This window comes from Notechis scutatus, chromosome 6 (assembly GCF_049901735.1).
Source record: "Notechis scutatus isolate UNSWTSFEM ecotype Mainland chromosome 6, rNotScu1.2, whole genome shotgun sequence".
Classification (NCBI taxonomy): domain Eukaryota; kingdom Metazoa; phylum Chordata; class Lepidosauria; order Squamata; family Elapidae; genus Notechis; species Notechis scutatus.
In genome coordinates this window covers 50952229-50972362 of record NC_142014.1, presented here as the reverse complement: position 1 = coordinate 50972362, position 20134 = coordinate 50952229, and the positions used below count along the sequence as shown (strand labels likewise).

Below are 20134 nucleotides of genomic sequence, written 5' to 3'. Positions count from 1 at the left end.
CTGCATCCCAGGCAAATGGATGGGTGGGCATTAAGAAGTACATGCATGTGGGTGGATGCCATGTGTGGGCCCTGTGGAGTATGGGCAGGCATGTGCTGTGGGTGGATGCTCTGAAGGGTGTGGTCCATGAGAAGTTCTACAGAGTATGGGTGTAAATTCAAGTGGCTCCCAAGCGAGAAATATCTGTAATTAGGGTAAATACTGTGGCATATTTAAATTATCGTTCTGGATTTGCATCTAAAATAAATGAAAGTGACCTGTGTTGGTACATTAAAAATATCATCCATAGATTGCTAACTTTCAGTCAAATGTTCAATGTTTTCTTCTCAGAGTTATTTCTTAAGTCAAGCTCAAAGCTTGTGTACTTCTGAGCATAGTGACATCCCGGACTCCTTACGCTGGTTGTGCCATCCTTTGGGGCAGAAATTTTTTGTGGAACGGAGCTGGACAGTGAAAGCTGCTGCTAAGGATAGTCTGTACTCCACTCAGAGGAACCCAGGTGAAGATCAGTAGCTAGAGAAGATATTTTCTTTAAGCCTGTTACCAGTACATTGAACAATCCTTCTGTGTATGCATTTTCTTTGTCCTGCTAGCTTTATTCATGCTATGGTTTAAAAACTTAATGTTAAAAGAACATATGAAAACAATCAAGAGGACAGTTTTCCATAAATTGGCATTCTTTCTGCAATACAGTTTTCTATCTAAAAACAAAAAAAGAAAGACTTACACTTCTGAAGTATTTATTGTTGGACTTGTGAATAAAGTAGTAAACTGATTGTTTTGCCTTCGCATATATAGCTGATCCCATTGCACAGGTACACCAGGCATTCTGTGAGAATCTATTGGAGAGAGCTGTTGAATCCATTGTGAAGCCTCAGATTCCCAAAGGGGCTACAAGCCATGATGATGAAGCACCCTGGTGAGCCCCATTTGTGTCCTGTTGACAGTTTTTTGGGGAACATTGACGATTTCTCTTTGTCTCTTCTAATAAAACCTATAGTTCAACACTGGAGGAAGAATGGCAATATATATTTCAGCTGCCCAGTTTTAAGCAACATGATACAGGACACACCTATATGAGTACTGCTTTTGTCATAATACATCACTTAGATTGTATCCATCCACAGTATTAATTGGATATACGATAAAGTACAGTTTCTCTAAACAGTGTGTACAAATTGCAAAAAATAGATTAGCATAAAAAGTATATAAAGTAGCCTGTACTATGATTGATAGTAAGAAGTTTTTTATCATTTGTTATCATTCTCATCTATTGATTGACCAAATTATTGAGATTGAAGCCCAACATTATTTAACTTTACCATCTTGGTTACGCTTATCATTGAAATGTTCATGGCAAGATTCATCATTATCTCTGTTGGGAGAAAGCCATACCAAAAAAATATCACAATGGTGAACATTGGTTGCCTTTCAGAATGTGAATGTAATACCTTCTTTGTACAGAGGGTCATCCTTAAAAAAAAGTGTGTTAAAATACAACTGTACTTCGTTACGATTCATTGTAAAAGTATGATACATTATCCTAAAAGTCTGACTTTATACTGTTGTTTGCAGTGAATTCGCTAATGCTTTGGAATACTTGACATTACTAAGTTCTTTTGTGGATTCTTTGGGAAGTGGGATACCACCTTTTTCTGGAAATTCTGTGCTGAAGTCTGCTCTAGGTATGTGTGAAAGATACAGGACTTGTTCAATGGTTTTCATGCTCAGCTTCTCTCTCTTCATCTTCCTTTTCTCTCTCGTCCTGAATGTATCTGCACTTATTCAGTGTTCAGATGCTATTTTTCTTGTGTTAAATCTTTTTATTCAATTTTGCTTTTTTTATCCACTGTTCAATTTCAAAATTTATCAGAGATTTATACTACATATCACTAATAATACATTGCCTCCCTGAAATGTAGTTAACAACTAAACACTACAAAAGAAAAAGGTAGAAAGAAGGAAAGAAAGCAAACTCAGCACTAGTTTACAACATTATGACAATAATTTAATACTGTTACTGTATTTAAAAACAAAGCTGATGGATCTACTTCATTATTTCAGCCATGCTGCTAGGTGATAATTGATAGACTAGCTTGATGGAAATGATTTTTCTGTAGAGATATTAGTGCCTCTGTTTTTATCTCAATAATAAATAAATAAATAAATAATAATAATAATAATAATAATAATAATAATAATAATAATAATAATAATAATAATAATAATAATTGTTATTATTGTTCATCAAGCATATATTCAGACTGGAATTGACATTTTTGTCCATCTACTGAATCCTTCCCATGGACCTGGATAAGCAGATGTGGATGTTTGAATTATTATTAAATTTGTCGCCCATCTCACAGTTCCAGGTGGCTCTTTCCATGCAATTTACATTCATATTATATAATCTCTCACTGTATACATACAGCTAAAAACAATTCAGCTGTATATTAATAATCAGAATACATTTGATTAAATGTATTTGATTAATTATTTATTTGGCCAATATATTTTTCTGAAATATTGGTAGAGTACATGTTTTTTCAGTCTATAGCTCTTTCTAACGCTAAAAATAAACAACTGCAGTGTTATTGAACCAAATGCAAGAAATAAAATAAACAATAGGTTTGGCCAATCCCCCCTTTTCTGCTTTTATTTATAAATGCCATGGTGTTTATAAAATTGACATATGTGTAGCCACTTGGTTTATTATGATTATAACTATTCATGCTGGTCACCTTATCATACGGAAATGTTTAGTGATTCAGTAAATCACATAGTTTTCCTCTAGGAAAGCATAATAATCAGTATAGTCTTCCCTGCTATGATCTGAAGGTGAATGCTATGACAACCTGTTTTCTGAATTTTTCTGGAATATTCTATAAAAAATAGTAATTCAGCCAAGAGTTCAACGTGTCTTGTAAATTATATTTAGTGACTTTAAGAGCAAAACATCTATATAAGGTAAATAAAGGAGATATCTAATCTAGGAGCAGGTACTGATTTGTGTAGTTGCCTTGATTACTACTGCAGGTCTGTTTTGACTTGGCCATATGTTTGTTTTCACTTTTACTAATGGGCCAAACATCCTATATGTGAGAAATGTCAGTACATGTTTGGCTCTTAGCTCTGCAGGTCAAGGTTCAAGATTGTGTCTTGATCACACAAAAAGAGGAACAGAATTTTAGGTCCCTTATCTTCGGTGTAACACACCTTGTCAGTTACAAGGGCAGATTTTCTTGGACCACTTCTCACAACTTCTACATTTATTTCAATGATCAGGTAGTAAGCCTATTATAAAAAGGGTTTCATTGAGAAATGGCAATAATAAGATGCTTTATCTTTCCAGTAAGATCTGGACAATCCTAGTCAGTTACCTTTTACAGCAATTTCTCATATGAACAAGTGGTATCACATTATTCAGATTCCTGGAATATTGTTCAAGTCTTGAAAGGGATAATTCAAAAGTTTTGCTTTTCAAGTTTATGCATCCTTTGTTTTGTGGTCCTGGTATCATCTAATTGATTAAATGGCTCTGGATATTTCACTGAGACTAAATATTGTTGTTTTTTTTAAATACGAAATCAGCTTTCAAATAGAATGGTGAAATGATGTTTATAATTTTCTTACTTCAGTTTGTCTTCCTCCTATAGTTCTCCTTCCTGTGGCAAGTTTTGAAGTGCAGGAAGGACTGAAAGTATTGCCCCCTGGGGTTCTAGTATGCCTTCAAACACATGTGCTGTCTGCTAGGCAACATACTTTAACTGAATTTTACATTTAAAAAAAATGGGAAATTGGGTATAGAATAGCAAAGTGTCTTTAGTATAATCCTGATTTCATAGATAACTTTGAAACCTTGAACGTTACTCTGAGATAAAATGGGCATCCTATACATTTTATCAATCAATAAACTTTTGATCCCTCATAAATCCTCACAAGCTTTCTTAGAAAATAAAATTGGTTGCTGCTTATGCTTTGTTTGGAAATGTACCCATCTGCCTAGAAAATGAGAGTAAGTAGGGGTAATAGGTAGCATTTGGTCAGACACATATCTTTGCCAGTAATCAATGAATGGAGCCCTCAGTAACTATTTTGCTTCAACATCCACAGTATGACCTCACAATTATAAATATGTCCACAAGATTGAAAATGGAATATAGAACAACACAATGAAGAAACAAAGCTACATTTCCCCCATTATTATCTCTTGGCTCTGTTTTTGTTCCATGGACTGAATTCATGTTTTAAAAGGCTGGAATCGTTGTTGAGAGAAAGAGATTGTTAAGGCCCTTAACAATCTTTTATTTTTTGTAGATCCTGATGTAGTCTGCAGATGGTGGTCATCAGCAATCACAATGATAATTAGCTGGCTCAAGGGTAATGATACAGCTGTGAAATCTCAGTTTATCAACGTGGAACGAATTCCTAAATGCTTGGAGATGATGGAGTGTGTGGTATTTTATATTATTTGTACAACTGTGTATCTGAAATCTAAAAAGGGCATAATAAAATAGAAATTTTCCTAATCTTTAACTTTGATCTCCCATAAACATATCACAAATCTCTGGTAGGCACCATGAAACTAAATTATAACTTGTTTCTTCAAATAGTTTCTAAATTAACCCAAAACTTTTCAGAATTGGGTATCCCAAAGTATGCTTAGAAGTAGTGGATGCAAAATATCAGTCTAGAAATCTACTATACTAGTTTTTGCGTCATTATCTAGTGATAATTCATTTATAGGGCTCATTTTAGCACTTTTGGGGGAGAATATATACCAAAGCAATTTATATAGCAAAGTATCTGGAAATACATTTTAAAGGGGGTGGGGTGGCTTGATGAGTTCTAGTTCCGCCTTAGCCATGAAAGTCAATTTGGTAACCTTGGACCAGTTTCATTCAGTCCAACTCATAGGGTTGTTGTTGTGGCAAAAATAGGAGGAGGCAGATATGTTGGATATTTTCCCCACCTTGTATTATTTGTAAAAATAATAAAGGCAGAATACAAAAAAATCTACTGTTCATAAAACTTAAAAGACATTAATCATTTTCCTTGCTATTCTCTCCTCCTGCCTATATGCCTCTAGGAATGCCCTTGTGCGAGCTATCTTCCATGTATGCAAAGCCATGAATGTCTTATTGTCTAGCAAGGCAGATGGGCAGCATAGTTCATTTAGTCATTGTGAAAGAGCTAGCACTCATCTCTGGAATAGTCTCAACGTGAGAAGCGGGGTCTCAAGCACAAGTCTCAACAATGTAAGTCACACAAACTTACTTGAACTAAGATAACAAACCGTTTTCTTAATGTATATAGCTTCTTCCTTCTTTGCCTTCCTCCAGTGCAGCAAATACAGCTGCACTGTACCTATTTCCAAAGGAAAGGCAGGTGGGGATAGCATCTGTTCACAGTTCATTAGCTCTGCCCAAATAACAGGACAAGTGCTTGTTTGACCCATTCCTTGTTCTCTTGAATTGTACATCCTAAATGAATTATTTTCACCGAAGAATAAGGATATTGATTTCCATAGCTAAGAACAGTTCTCAATTTTTGCATCATGAAATTTCTCACTATCTTTGTTTTTGATACTAAGTGCACTTTGGGTTTCGTAAGCATGGAGGTTTGTTAAATTCAGATTCTTTGTTTATACCTATTGGGTGGCAACTGTAGTGCATTGTAGTTGCATTGCATGTTCTGGAAATACTCATGCAATGTTTCTGCAGTGCAGTTCAGAGGCCTGCCTGATCTCTGCACTACAAGTCTCCTGAGCCTTGGTTTTTGTTGATATGGGAAGGAGTTCTTAGGAACTTTATATAAAATGGATCAAGAGGCCATTTAATCTAGCCCTCCATCCAAAGACAGGAACGAGTATTTAATTCACCAACCCTCTTGTAGATTAATCAGTGAAATATGGATTACTGTACCCCCCAAAAAGAGACCAAGTGCAAGAAATAACACGTAGAGTCAATACTGTAGGTTGAAAGGGCTCAGGAAAGCAACCCAAAGAATACCAGGCAAAGAAAAGGTAAACGTATAACTGTTGTTCTGTATTTAACACTTAGCTTATGGCTTGTATTTTGAAAGAATAAATTAATCAAATTGTATGCTTCTTATAAAGCATTCTTTTGTCATCAGAGAATGTGCAATATCTTAGTTCTGTGAACACTGATGCCATTTCTATTTTGATCCAACATTGTATTGCTTTCTGTTTCTAGGAAATTGTTGGGTCAAATGTACATTCTTTAGGATAAGTTTCCAATATATGCACAAATAAATCAATTTTTCAGTTGTCTCTTGTTAATGCAATTCAAGATGAACACAATGTGGTTTCTCTGTATTCTAATTTCACAAAGCACTAATTGAACAGGAAACAAAAATTAGATAACAAATAATGGTTAAGGAATGATATATGTATTATAAAGAAGTTTAATATTATTTGGTGGCAATGTTTTTGGGATATCTTCTTAGATGTAAGCTGGGTTGGGTTTTTTTAAATAATACAATTGAAGATACTGGTTTTCTGTCTTTAAAGCTGAGCTTAAATCTTTTTTGACTCTGGAGAATAGGGGTGCTCCTTTGATTGGGGACTTGGAGCTTAAGAGTGGCCCTGGTGAAAGGGTTCTTTGATTTTTATGTTGCACATTGCTTAATTTTATTTGATTTAAGTGGTTATATACTGTTAATAGGTTTTATAGGGTCTATTTTATCTATTTTTGTAAAGGGGGTTATCTATTTAATTCCTTTAGTTGTCTAGGTTTTGTATGTGTCTGCTTGTGTGTGTGTGTGTGTGTGTGTGTGTGTGTATGTATGTATGTATTTGTTTTCTTAAGTTTTCGTGGGTACTTACTTGTATGGTATTCAGCTTTGTTCAGGTATTTTCCCACATCATTATAGTTGTGCTTTTAAAGTTGTAGCAACGTTTCGGCAGAATCTCATCTGCCATCATCAGGCTTCTGTATTGTGTTCGTCTGTGAGTCAGACTTTCACAGCCGTTTCTGTTTTAAATTTGGGGCTAGCCTACTGCTGTGCCAGAATGGTTTTTTCTTCATCCTGATTGGTTGGGAGTCTTGGTCTGTGTTTATTGGTCTTGGAGTTTGCTGTGTTCTGCTTGATTGGTGTTTCTAATATCTTCTGTCTGTTTTGTGGCTTTTTTTTGTCTTGATTGTCTGGCAACATTGTGTTTCCTGTATTGGAGGCTTTTAGTGCAGCTTGGCTCCGAGTAAATGGACGGCTATCATTTATTAGGAAGCTAGGTTTCATCTGGGTGCCTGGTTGGGGTATGTTTATGTATACTAATCTAACTGATACTTTTTTATTCCTTTTTATTGTTTAGTTTTTATAATAAATATATTTTTACTGTAATACATATATAGTAATTATAATGGATATTGAAAACTGCATTTTGGTAACTTGGACATGGGTTTGGGGATTCCTGGTCCATATGTGCTTGTTCAAAACTTTGACTGTGACCACCAGAAATTTTCAAGCACAGTGACTGCAGCCCTTGTGCCCCACCATTACTGTTGTTTGAATACTTTTGTATTCTTGTTGCTGAATAAGATTCTATCTCTTTAGATGATCCAGTTGCTGGCTTGCGATCTACTGTTATCTCTCCGTACCACTCTGTGGCAGAAACAGACAAATTCTAGTCTAGCTTTGGGAGAAACGCACCATGCTTCTGCTTCTGAACTGACTGGCTTCCAGCGTGATCTTGGCAGCCTGCGAAAACTAGCAAATAGCTTCAGGCTCGCTTACCGAAAGGTAAGAATATTGGAAACCCTCTATGGGCTTCTTGCTATAAATGGATAATAAGGAACCAGTAATTTCTGGATTTATCTATTAAAAAGGACTGTATACAGGGAGGAGGGAAGTATGTTACATAATCTTGAAAGGGGGAAATGATATTAAGTAGGTTTATAACTGCTGTAAAGATTGGAAGCTGCTTTTAGTATTTTTTTTTCTTGTCTTTGTATTGTTTTAAATACTTTCCTTTTTCTTTCTTATTTTTCTTTGCATTTGTCTTTTAACTTGGTAAAAAAAAAACAGATAGATAGACACGCCTGTTTGTGTAAGAATCTGTGGGTGGTATTTGAGAGAACTTCAGGGTGAGAAAATGTTGTCTTTCTTCATACTTGCATATTTGTTTTCTCCTGAGTGCCTGCATGGTAAGAATACAAACTTTAAAAGTCAGAAGAACAAATTGCTCTGCTGGAATCTGTTTTTCATAATATTTTATCATTGTTTGCAGTGTTTATTATCAGAGATTTTCTTCTGGATATACTTCTATTATTGTAAGCTTTGCTCATAATACATAGGTATGCATGAAATGATAAGGATGATGCTTTGTGAAAGTTAAAATATTTCACTTTATTTTACATCCTTAAAACAATTATGTAATTATAATTGTGTGTGTGTGTGCGCGTGCATGCACACATATATTTTGTTCTACCCCATAGGGTTTATATTTTGTTCCACCACATAAGGCTTATTTTTGTGATATAGTTGTGATATGAACTGAGAATTTCCTGGTTTTTCTACTCTTTCTACATTGGTTTAAACTAGAAAGTGACTAAGAGGATAAAGTAGCCATTAAAAACACTCTTAAGAAAGGAAGATAGTTTTAGCAGTTTGCTGTCGGGCTCACCATTTATTTCCCCTCATCCCCCAAGGGAATAAATTGCAATCCAGATTCTTGTCTCTTCTCAGCATGAACTGTTTAGAGGCCAGCTAAGTCAGCCTTGAGCCTGCATCAGGCCATCTACCATGGGAGAGTTGGACAATAATATACATTGGCTGTGCAATTTTAATGACCACTAGATGTCAGCAAACATCTATACAGAACATAAAGAGTTTACCACCATTTTGTGTTTGTCCAGATTTTTGCAGCTCAGCTATGGTAATTCTGCAGGAGGGAATACAGAAATAAAATACACAGAGAGTAGGTGAGGTGAATCTGCCAAGAGGATAAATACAAACTTTAAAATCTTTAAAATTTAAAATTTCCATCACAGTTTTGGACATCTGACCAACATGTAAGAAATGATTGTTTGAAATCTGCCCGTTAAAATCATCTCCATGGAATTTCTATTTTTTTCTAGGTTTTTCTGCATGAGGCCACTGTCCGCTTGATGGCAGGAGCCAGCCCCACACGTACTCATCAGCTGCTTGAGCATAGTCTCAGACGTCGGATCCCACAGAGTACCAAGCAAGGTCAGTAGGTTCTTGTGTTGTTCTCTTTCTTTTCTGCTAAACAGAAGGGTATATAATGGAGCTGATAATGGGAAACATATCTTCCTTCATAGATTTTAGGAATTCACATATTTAAATATACTAGAACAACAACAAATATTAATGTTTCTGTGGGTTATGCCTAATTGTAAAAGTGCTTTTTAAAAGGACAAGGATGCTACATTTGGAAAGTTGTTTGAGCTCAGTTTGGTCTTAGTTTCTGGTTGACCCATGTTTTTTTTTTGAGAGAGAGATATAGATAAGAGGCACCTAATGCTTGAAGCCTGTATGTATAAAATAGATGTACAATATAGAATACCATTTTTGGTATTTTTATATCAGAACCAATGTAGGTAGGTAGGTAGGTAGGTAGGTAGATAGATAGATAGATAGATAGATAGATAGATAGATAGATAGATAGATAGATAGATAGATAGATAGATTTGTCTTGGGATATGTTTTTTTTTGTTCTGTGCCCAAAGAAACCTCTCTATTCTCAAGTAGTCCATTATACCACAAAAGAAGAGTTCCTATATTAGTTGCATGCAGTAGTATTTTTACCTGGGTGGGATGCTATAATTTGACTTTTACAATATTATCCCTTTTACCAATCTTGACATTAAAAGCAAAAGGCTTATGCCAAGTACCATTTTTTTTAGTAATTACAATACTCAGCCTACATTGAGTTTTGTTTCAACAAATGGAACACTTGAGCATTCAGAGTTTTGTTGTCAGAATTCAACAAAACTGGAAAGTTCTAACAGAAAATTCGAGGTGGAGCCAGCGTATTTATTATTTCAGTAACTTCTACAATACATTTATTGCCTAAAATGTTAATTTTATATTCATTACTAAGTTTTTATTGTTAATCTTTTCTTTTCATGTTTAGGTGAGTTGGATGTTCTTCCTGGACAAAGAGAACGAGCTACAGCAATTCTATTAGCCTGCCGCTACCTCCCCCTGTCTTTCCTGTCATCTCCGGGCCAGCGGGCTGTCCTGCTGGCAGAAGCAGCTCGTACACTGGAGAAGATTGGCGACATGCGTTCCTGCAATGACTGTCAGCAGATGATTGTGAAACTAAGTGGTGGCACAGCTATTGCTGCCTCCTAACCCTAGAAGAATATTGAGACATTGAATGAATACTTGTTACATTCTCTTCCTTTTTCTTAAAAACCGTTCCAGATTTGTGGAAGTTTCATTATACTAATAGGAGACAGTGACTTGGTGTATAGCAAGTGGCAAATTATTTGCCTCTAAGCAAAAAGATTGTTCATGCTGGTGCTAGAAAGTTATTTTTCCCCCTGGCAGAGACTGATATCTTGGACTGGTTAATTTGGATATCTTTGAAAGAGGGATTTGCTTTTCTCTCATTCTTTTTACAAAACAATCTCTATTGAAAACATCTTTGGGGTAATGAATTAGTAAAAAGTGAAAAATTTGGTATGAAGTCTCATTTGATGGCATTTGCAATGATTCATCTTGGCCCAGTAAATAGATAGATTCAAAGAAGATAGGATTGTGTTTAACTTCTTTTCTCCTCAGTATACGTTTGTCCTACTTACTGATACCTTCCAATAAAATAGAAGCTTTAGGAGGTCAGGACAGTTCTCTAGAGAAGTGCATTATGGTTTTTATGCTATTTGGGTTATAGTTATTTATATTTTATCATTTTACAAACTAAAAAATCCAGTTTCTTTTTGTCTCATACTCTTCATTCTGTATCTTTCTTCTTTCTGTAGTCCTTTGTAAACTGATGATGATCAGAATGATAGAAACTATAGTTTCAATCAATCTATCAATTTTTATTCAGCCATAGACCAGCAGATAAAACAAGAAATATTGCAATTAATTAGGATAAAAAGGGGGGGAAAATCCAAGGAGGATTAGACAAACAAACTTAGTGTACTGTGCAAACTATAGAATAGTACTTAGCTATAAAGAAGTAAAATCAGATTAATATGATAATTAAAAAATAAGTTAAAACAAATCAGAACAACCCAGAAGTTTAATAAAGAATAGACATAATAATTCCTAGTGAGCATTTCTTAGAGGAGACAATATAAAATAACTTGTTCCATTTTTCAATTGTTTCTTCATGGCATGGACACAATCTATGTTTGAAGAGAATTTTTTAGTGTCTCCCTTCAGTAACAACTATTGGGAGGACATTGAATCTGGCCAAGGATAAAGCCCTTCTAAATTTTGGAATTGTTATGTGACTAAGGTATATCACTGGTTGAAGAAGATACAAGAAACTATAACATCTAAATCAGCAGGTTGTAGAAGACTGATCTGTAGCATAATTGTAAGGCCAGGAATGGAATCTTCTTTTTATATATTCTTCCTGATAGGGAAAAAGGGAAGAATAAATACAACTAAAAGCATTAATTTAAAAAATAGTTAGATGACAGGAAGATGTAGTCTTCCTGATCTCAATTAGGACTGAAGGTAAAGGGTAGAACATTAACATCTTTTCCAGCATTGTTTTGCTGAAGGAAATCCCACCTTCAATCACTTTGGAAAGAGATTTTCAGCAAGATGAAACGTGGACAAGGATGAAATGTTCCTCCCCAAGACCTTGATTTGGATGCCTGTTTGTTATAAACAAAGAGGTAGCTAGCCTAGCTACACTTTTTAAATCATGTGGATAATCATCTAGCTTGACTCTCAAAAAATACAACTCCCCCAAAAAAAAAAAAAAATTAGTTCCATGTTCACCGTTTGGTAATAAAGAAACTGTTCTTTTCCCACAATTTTTGGGAGTAACATATATTTATAGTATGGATGAAGTATTTTAGTGTTAAAGGAAACAATCTATAGCTCAATCTCCTCTGGCAGAATTACACAAATTTTATATTATATGGAACTCTTAAGGTCCACAAGCCATGTTTTTCTCCTACTTATTTCCTTTACTTATTCTCTTTTTTTTGTTAAGTCTTTCATTGCATTAATCTAAATTTCATGGCAGAAGAGCAATTTGGAAATTCACCCAACTTTAATTATATTATTCCTTGAAATAATGCAATTGGTAATCCTTGGCTGCATCATAGATAGGATTCTCAATAATGAAAGGTCTTTTAAACTTTATATTCCAATGCCCCCAAATGTGAAGCTGTAGTGGTAAAGACATTTTAAATATTGCTATTTCATAGTTGGAGTCGAAATACATCGCAATTAGAGATGCAAATCATGATGATGATAGAGTTTTAATGCTCCATAGTTAACCAGAAACAGATTCCACAGTAAGGCCTTGACTTAAATCTTGAAGGTCTGTTCTCAGTCAACCTGCATTTATTGAAATGTAAAATTTTAATTTAATGCAATTTTCCTGATTCTCCCTTATATATGTGAGTGGATGTGTTTGGTTTGTATATCCTGCCCCATTCTGGTACATGGTGAAATTTAATATTTGACCATGCTATTTGAAAAAAGTTTTGTTTCGCTGGTTTCCTTGATGGAAGTGTATTTAAGTTTGTATTTCTTACAACTGATATGCATACTGTAATTCTCTTGTAAACCTAGGTAGCCAGAATAAGTGTCCCAATGTGCTGCTGACACAGAGGCACCTTTAAATTGGAAGGCTGTGTAAAGTACTGTTCCATTCACTAAGACAGAATCTTAATGATGGCATTCCCAGTGCAGGTAGCAGCTAAGTAGGAAAAATAATAAACTTATTGGGACTGAGGAGATCAGAGGTCATTGCTAATTTAGGCCCCCAACTGCTGTTATATACATGCAAATTTTGCTTTATTATAAAATAAAATAATCAGCCCAGGAGTAACAAAAAGAGTGTGAATTCTTAAGAGTCTAACAGATTGATTCGGTAGGCTTGAACTTGCAAATGCTTCCACCTGGGCACTCTCAGGGCAAATAATTCAATATAATTAATTTGTTAAAAAATGTAAAAAAATACCCATCTCTTTCTGAGCATTTCATGGTTTCTTGAATTTGAAACATTGAAAGTAGTTTATTTTTGTTAAAAGAGCAAATGGCCATTATAATATAAAAAAATCATATTAATCAGTCAATTGGATGGAGATGGGTGGCTATAAAAATTGAATAATTAAATAAATATTGCACAGCCATAAGAATGAGGTTACTGTCTTCTTTAAATTACAATTGCATAGATGTGATCTCTACAAAGAAATTTACCTTCTTGCATATTTTTGGCAGTTTTATACACTTCATGTATTTATGGAACTCTTCCTCCTAATCTTGCCCTATATATGTTTTGTGTATATAATGGTAACTTTTCTGTTTTTATATGATATGAAAAGTGTCTTTTTATCCCAATAAAATTAGAAATAGAGATGCTTTGATACATGAAGATGTAGCAGGTGGTGATGTCACGAGATGAGGGTTTCTGTTATTCCCAGTTGTGACCTTTTGGTATGGATCATTGTGTAATTTATCTAATAAAGACAAAATTTAACTCAGGGTCTGATATTGTTAACAAACTGTCTTTAAAATGAGTTATATAGAAAACAACATGTCTAAAACTGTTTCCCACAAAAAATGTGATATTTGTTTTAGAATAGTTATATAATGCAAGTAGTACTCTCTTCCTCTTCTGTAATGTATCACTGCTTAGGATTACTGTTTGATGAAATGTTTCTCAAACTTAGCAACTTAAAAGGTTTGTGGACTTCAGGGTGGTGGCTGGAAAATTCTGGGAAGTTGAAGTCCAAAATACTAAACTCGCTGAAGTTGAGAAACACAGGTATAAAATGGTCCTTTACTGTAGCCAACTTGTTGGAATAAGAAAAAAATTGACTTTACCTTTATATATGACAATTCTTAAGGATGATGTGCTAAGAAAACTTCCAACATCCCCCCACTTCCACATTGCTTACCGCCTATAAATAGGACCACATACTACTGGTATGAAGTCTCTGGGTTTTAAATGAAATAATTTGAAATGTGAGAGAGAACTTTTTTGCCTACTAAACTTCAAATTTATTTTTACCGATTCATCTTGGTTATTGGAATTTTATGTCAAGACTAATTTTCCAACCTATTTAGGCAAGGATAGGGGAGCTGAGGACCTTCCCTGTGTTTTAGTTATAGTTTGGAAATGGTGTAAATGACTTGTTTTATTCAAAAACATCAAGAGGAAATTATAAAGATGAGCCAACCTTAATACTGACTTTCTTGTTCTCTGTGTGTATATACCGTATTTGCCGGCGTATAAGACGACTTTTTGCCCTGAAAAACATGCCTCCAAGTGGGGGTCGTCTTATACGCCGGGAGGACTCCGACTCCCACTTGAGCTTGAGTTGCAGCCGGGAGGAGGCTGGGGGAGCGGTGTGTGTGTGTGTGTGTGTGTGTGTGTGTGGCGGGTGTCACTCGCCACGCGCTGCTGCAACCTTTCCCCCTCTTCCTTCCTTAGTGGTGTGGGGAGGAGAGGATTCAAGATCCTCACGTGCGGCGTACTTTTCTTTTTCTTTTTTTCTTTTTGCACGCAGGTTTTGCATGCGGGCGGCTGTAGGTTAAGGATGGGGAGCCCCGGGTGGGTTATCAGGTTTTACGGTGCTTCCAACATGTGCGAACGGTGGGAGAGCGGAGAAGAGAGCGAGCGAGCGCCCGCTGTGTGAAATCCTGCCGTCAAAGCAACACTGGGGAGGCAGGGTATAAATTTACCAGGTTAATGTAGCAATGGTGATTAATGCCCAGAACATTGTTTGCGGGTATTGGGGTGTGTGTGTGTGTGTGGTGGTGGTGAGGAGAGGTTGTCCTTTGAATGCGGAAAAGTAGGTGTGACCTTGTGTAGGAAAATAAAGAGATCCTTTTAGCGTGTTTGGCTTCCTTGCCTCCCCTCGTTCTTTGCCTCCCTCGTGGAGATAATGGCCTTGGGCGGGAGGGGAAGAAAACGGTAGCTGGATCATTTCAAATTTCACTTACTCTCCTGCCTCACTTCAATATGTCTGAGCGACTCCAGATACTGGAAGACTTTTTGAATGAAAGTGTTACCTCCATTTTTTTTTTAAAGAGGGCCACTTGGGGAAAAAAAGATTCTAAGGAATTCCTTGTTTCTTGATTAAAGAGAAGGCATTGAATATACTGTTCCTTGGCAGCCTTTTCAGTGTCCGGGTTTTTGGTGTGTGTGTGTGTGTGTGTGAGAGAGAGAGAGAGAGAGAGAGAGAGAGATCAGCTGTATTGAGAAGAGAACGTGTTCTCATTTTATTTACAACATATTTTACGCTTAATGGTAAGCAATGAAAAATATTTTTAAAACTCATTTCTAAACTCCATAGCTATTTGCATATTCTTGGTTCAAAATTGGATTAGCTCATTTCAAAATTGTCCAAAGCAGAAAAGTGCGTAAACCTGATTGATTGCAAAAAAAAAAGTGCAAAAGTGGAAGGTGTGCCAATACATTATAAAGTATTGTGGGTTTGAAGTGAAAGGTAATTTTATATTAACTAAGATGAATAGACGATGCAAGTGGCATTACTTCTGCAAAGCATGAATACCTTTGAAGCTTAGCTATTAATTATGGAGGGGCTGTTAATTTGGTGAATTTATTTCTTTGTCTGTCCAGTTGTCTCTGGCTCTAATCTTCATCTCAGTTCTAACTAGCTTAGTTCCTATTTTTCCCTCCCTTTTACCTCATTTTCTTTTCTATTTGTTGTTTCTGCTAGCAGGAGAAAGCATGTATGTGTATATACATGCTGCATATGTGTATATATGTTTCTCTGTATGTGTGTATAAGAGTGATTGGCTCATACATATAAGAATCATTAATTTTGTGAATGTCCTTATTAACAAGCGACTCAGTTTAATTATAATTAATTATGAGAAAGAGAGGAGCGAAATTAAAGTTGCTGTCTGCACTTGAGAAAAGCAGCTGGGCTCATTTATCCCTCATACAAATTCATAGTTTGCTGTGGAAAACGGTCCACTCACAAGCACCCACATTGGAGTTCTAGCTGGCTGGCTAATTGAGCCACACCCTGACATTTTTTAGGATCATGCTGACATCCATGGGCAGCCTGACCTCATCCAGACCCTCAACCCACAGAATGTGGATGTGTAGGAGAAAATAGGATAAGGAGAAGACAGCAAGCAGATGAGGAAGAGGGAAGCCAGATCCAGGCTTTTATAAGCATTATAGGTAAGCAAGAGGGATGTCAGTCAACTTCCAGGAATACAATCTATGGTAAACAACCCGTTGTGGTGTGATTCCTGTCTGGGGTTTGGCTTGGGACCTCGGCTGCAGTGCTCAGTGGCAACCCCGCTTAGGAGCTTGGCTGCAACCAGAACAGGAGCAATCGTGGTGAGGCAGGACCTAGTTCCACAAATGCAAGAACCTTTAGAGGGAGGGAAAGATTGTATGCCGCTTGCAACTTAAGACTTTTACAAGACTTAATTATATAATTTCATTGACTTTATTGATAGATTAAATTTATTTGCCGCCCCTCTCATTTCAAAACGACTTGCAAAACAGGAGGATGGAATTAACCCAGGGCACTAGCCTATTTTTACGGAAGGTGTTGGCTGCCATAAAGCATTGTGTCCAGTTACCTTCTAGTGCAGTTCTTGGAAAACCATTCTCACATTCATATGTACTTTTTCCTAATCCCTCCCTGGTTTTGGGAGGTATGGTTTTAGCAAAGTGAGAAATAGATATATACACAACCTACACATAAACGTACACACTTATATAGGTGTAGCACATGGAAGCATTTATTGGGTAGGAGGAGAATTTTTAGAATTTGCAATGGTAATTTGACATGTATGGTAAGTACACCGTACAGGAGTTGAGCCTAGGTTTTTTTCTTGCCATTTCTACCTTTTTTGGTCTGTGCTGAGGTACTATCTTAAAATCAGGTCTATCTTTTTGATAAATGTGATATTTGTTTTAGAATAGTTATATAATGCAAGTAGTACTCTCTTCCTCTTCTGTAATGTATCACTGCTTAGGATTACTGTTTGATGAAATGTTTCTCAAACTTAGCAACTTAAAAGGTTTGTGGACTTCAGGGTGGTGGCTGGAAAATTCTGGGAAGTTGAAGTCCAAAATACTAAACTCGCTGAAGTTGAGAAACAGGTATAAAATGGTCCTTTACTGTAGCCAACTTGTTGGAATAAGAAAAAAAATTTACTTTACCTTTATATATGACAATTCTTAAGGATTATGTGCTAAGAAAACTTCAAACATCCCCCCACCTCCACATTGCTTACCGCCTATAAATAGGACCACATACTACTGGTATGACGTCTCTGGGTTTTAAATGAAATAATTTGAAATGTGAGAGAGAACTTTTTTTGCCTACTAAACTTCAAATTTATTTTTACCGATTCATCTTGGTTATTGGAATTTTATGTCAAGACTAATTTTCCAACCTATTTAGGCAAGGATAGGGGAGCTGAGGACCTTCCCTGTGTTTTAGTTATAGTTTGGAAATGGTGTAAATGACTTGTTTTATTCAAAAACATCAAGAGGAAATTACAAAGATGAGCCAACCTTAATACTGACTTCCTTGTTCTCTGTGTGTATATACATATACATATACATCATATACATATACATATACATATACATACATACATACATACATATATATATATATACATTTCTGCCCTCTGCTGGTCAAATAGAAGTAAAATACAGAAAAAAAATCCTTCTATGCAAGATATATATATATATATCTTGCATAGAAGGATTTTTTTTTCTGTATTTTACTTCTATTTGACCAGCAGAGGGCAGAAATGCCACAGCAAAATATATTCGATAGAACCACCATTCAACATTCTCAACATGCTGCTAGGAATGTATGTTGTCTCTGAGAACATTTGCTAACATGATGGGCATCTGGCATATAGGAAGTTTCTCTGTACAAATGTTCCTTACTGTAATTCTTGCCAATGCCCATTTAGCCTATTGGTGGCCTTGCATATTTAATCATATATTTCCCACTTTCTTGCTGGATTTATGTTCTTTTAGGAGGATAAATAAAACACAAAAATAATATCTAGTATATGTCAATTTGATTGGGAGAAATGGAAGTGTGGGAAAGATAGAGACTGACAAAGGAGCTTAAAAGTCTCCCTTAAAAAAAATGAACATTTCTATTAATGGGGATTGTTATATACAGTATATTACATGCTCTGTAAACTCATCTAAAATGTGCCTTAAAGTTATAAAAATGGAATATAAAACAATTGCAGTCTTTTAGAGTAATTAAGGAACAGATTTCATAGGAAACCAAAATGGAGATTAGCAACAATCACATTAAAATGAAACCTAAACAGGAATGACTTCAGTTGCTTTATTAGTTAACATCTATTTATGAGGGGCTTCTCTATATAAAAAGCTACTCAAACAAGCAATATAATGGATGGAAACTAATCAAGGAGAAAATCAACCTAGAACTAAGGAGAAAAGTCCTGACAGTTAAAATAATTAATCAGTGGAATGACTTGCCTCCAGAAATTGTGGGTGTTCAACACTGGAGGTTTTAAAGAAGAGGCTTGTCTGAAATGGTATAGGCCTTCCTGCCTGAGCAGCGGTTTGGACTCAAAGACCTCCAAGGTAATAACCTCTTCTGTTATAATAACTCACTGCTCTAGAACTACAATTTAGAAAGTTATTTAATTTATATGAAAATATTTATTCTGATACTTCAGGCATTTGAACACCAAACTGCTTTAGTGTAACTAAGAAATGGTTTGTCCAGGACTATGCAATTCCTTAAAAAAAAAAAAGCAATGTATGACACTTTTATTTGTCGCAAAATAAAATCTACAATTACCAACAATGATGTTCATAATTAAGGAAAAAGGGATTACAAAACCCTTTGGAAAAAGAAGAAAAGAAGTGCTCTGCGCAACAGCTGATTGTAGCTGATAAAACACTTGTCATTCTTCTAATTTTGTATGTTCTACCTGGTTTGCTGCATACCTGTGCGGTGTGGAAGTTATACATTACATTCAGAGGTCGAGAAACATTCATATCATGGTCTTTTAATCACATTCCTCACTTTTTAGGCAAACAACAGTTACCATTGACAGAGAAGTCTTCAACACCAAAGCTCAAAAGCATAAAAATACTCTTCCTAGCCTGCTTATTAAAGTCCAGCTTTCACTTCCATAGAATGTCATATAATTGTGTAAGCCAAAGAATGCCATGGTGTACGCGATTCTGATCTTTGTAGGTATAGAAGATATATAGAAATATGAAATACCCTAATCCAAATTTCAAAATTTTATCCATTTATCCTCACCCACCTTAAGTATTAATGGATTTTTTTTAGAACTTGAATACAATCAGGTGAGCAATTTAAAAAAATATACAGGTTCCTTACCTTGTATATTTTATTCAGACTCCTTGTGAAAAAAAAAAATCCGAGCTACCAGATGGCTTTTGAATTTCAAAGCTACTTAGTAAACTGCAAAATTGTGGCATTGTTGTAATCTTTACAAGATCAGAATCAGTCATGTAATTATTAGTTTAAAAAAGTATCAGAATACTCACTTTGATTACATATTTCTATTAAACTTTTTTTTTACAACTGTGCTTTAATTTGCATTTTGGTCTGAGACTACAATGAAATGTTCGTAAGTTTTTAAAACAATTTTAAAAAATCCATATGTGTTTAGCTAATCCTTCATCTCCTTTATTTCTAAGCTTATTCCTGGGCTATCTAGAAAGGACACTGTAGGCCAAGAAAAGAAGAAAGTTTGGGGAGTCAATTTAATAGAAATTACTTTCTCTGATGGGCATAAAATGAGACTTCCTTACAAATTAGATAATATATATTATAAACTATTTCCTATATCTTATGTAAAACTCCACATCTTAATGCTTGGTTCAACCATAAACTAATGTTTGCCCAGGAAAGAACAAATTGTAATGATTGTTAAACTGACTGCAAACAATTACTTCATAAAGTTTAAGATCTTC

General features: G+C 35.4%; 1 protein-coding gene across 1 annotated transcript in view; it reads left to right on the top strand.

The window, feature by feature from the left end:
• Positions 1-13665, top strand: part of SREBF2 (sterol regulatory element binding transcription factor 2) — a 38807-nt gene extending 25142 nt beyond the window's left edge. Inside the window, exons 12-19 of the mRNA XM_026694785.2 lie at positions 331-499; positions 799-919; positions 1576-1685; positions 4318-4450; positions 5090-5258; positions 7576-7761; positions 9099-9210; positions 10118-13665. Of these exons, the coding sequence (XP_026550570.2) occupies positions 331-499; positions 799-919; positions 1576-1685; positions 4318-4450; positions 5090-5258; positions 7576-7761; positions 9099-9210; positions 10118-10338 (1221 nt within the window). The 3' untranslated portion in view covers positions 10339-13665. The remainder of the gene's footprint in view (positions 1-330; positions 500-798; positions 920-1575; positions 1686-4317; positions 4451-5089; positions 5259-7575; positions 7762-9098; positions 9211-10117) is intronic.
• The last annotated feature ends 6469 nt before the right edge of the window (positions 13666-20134 follow it).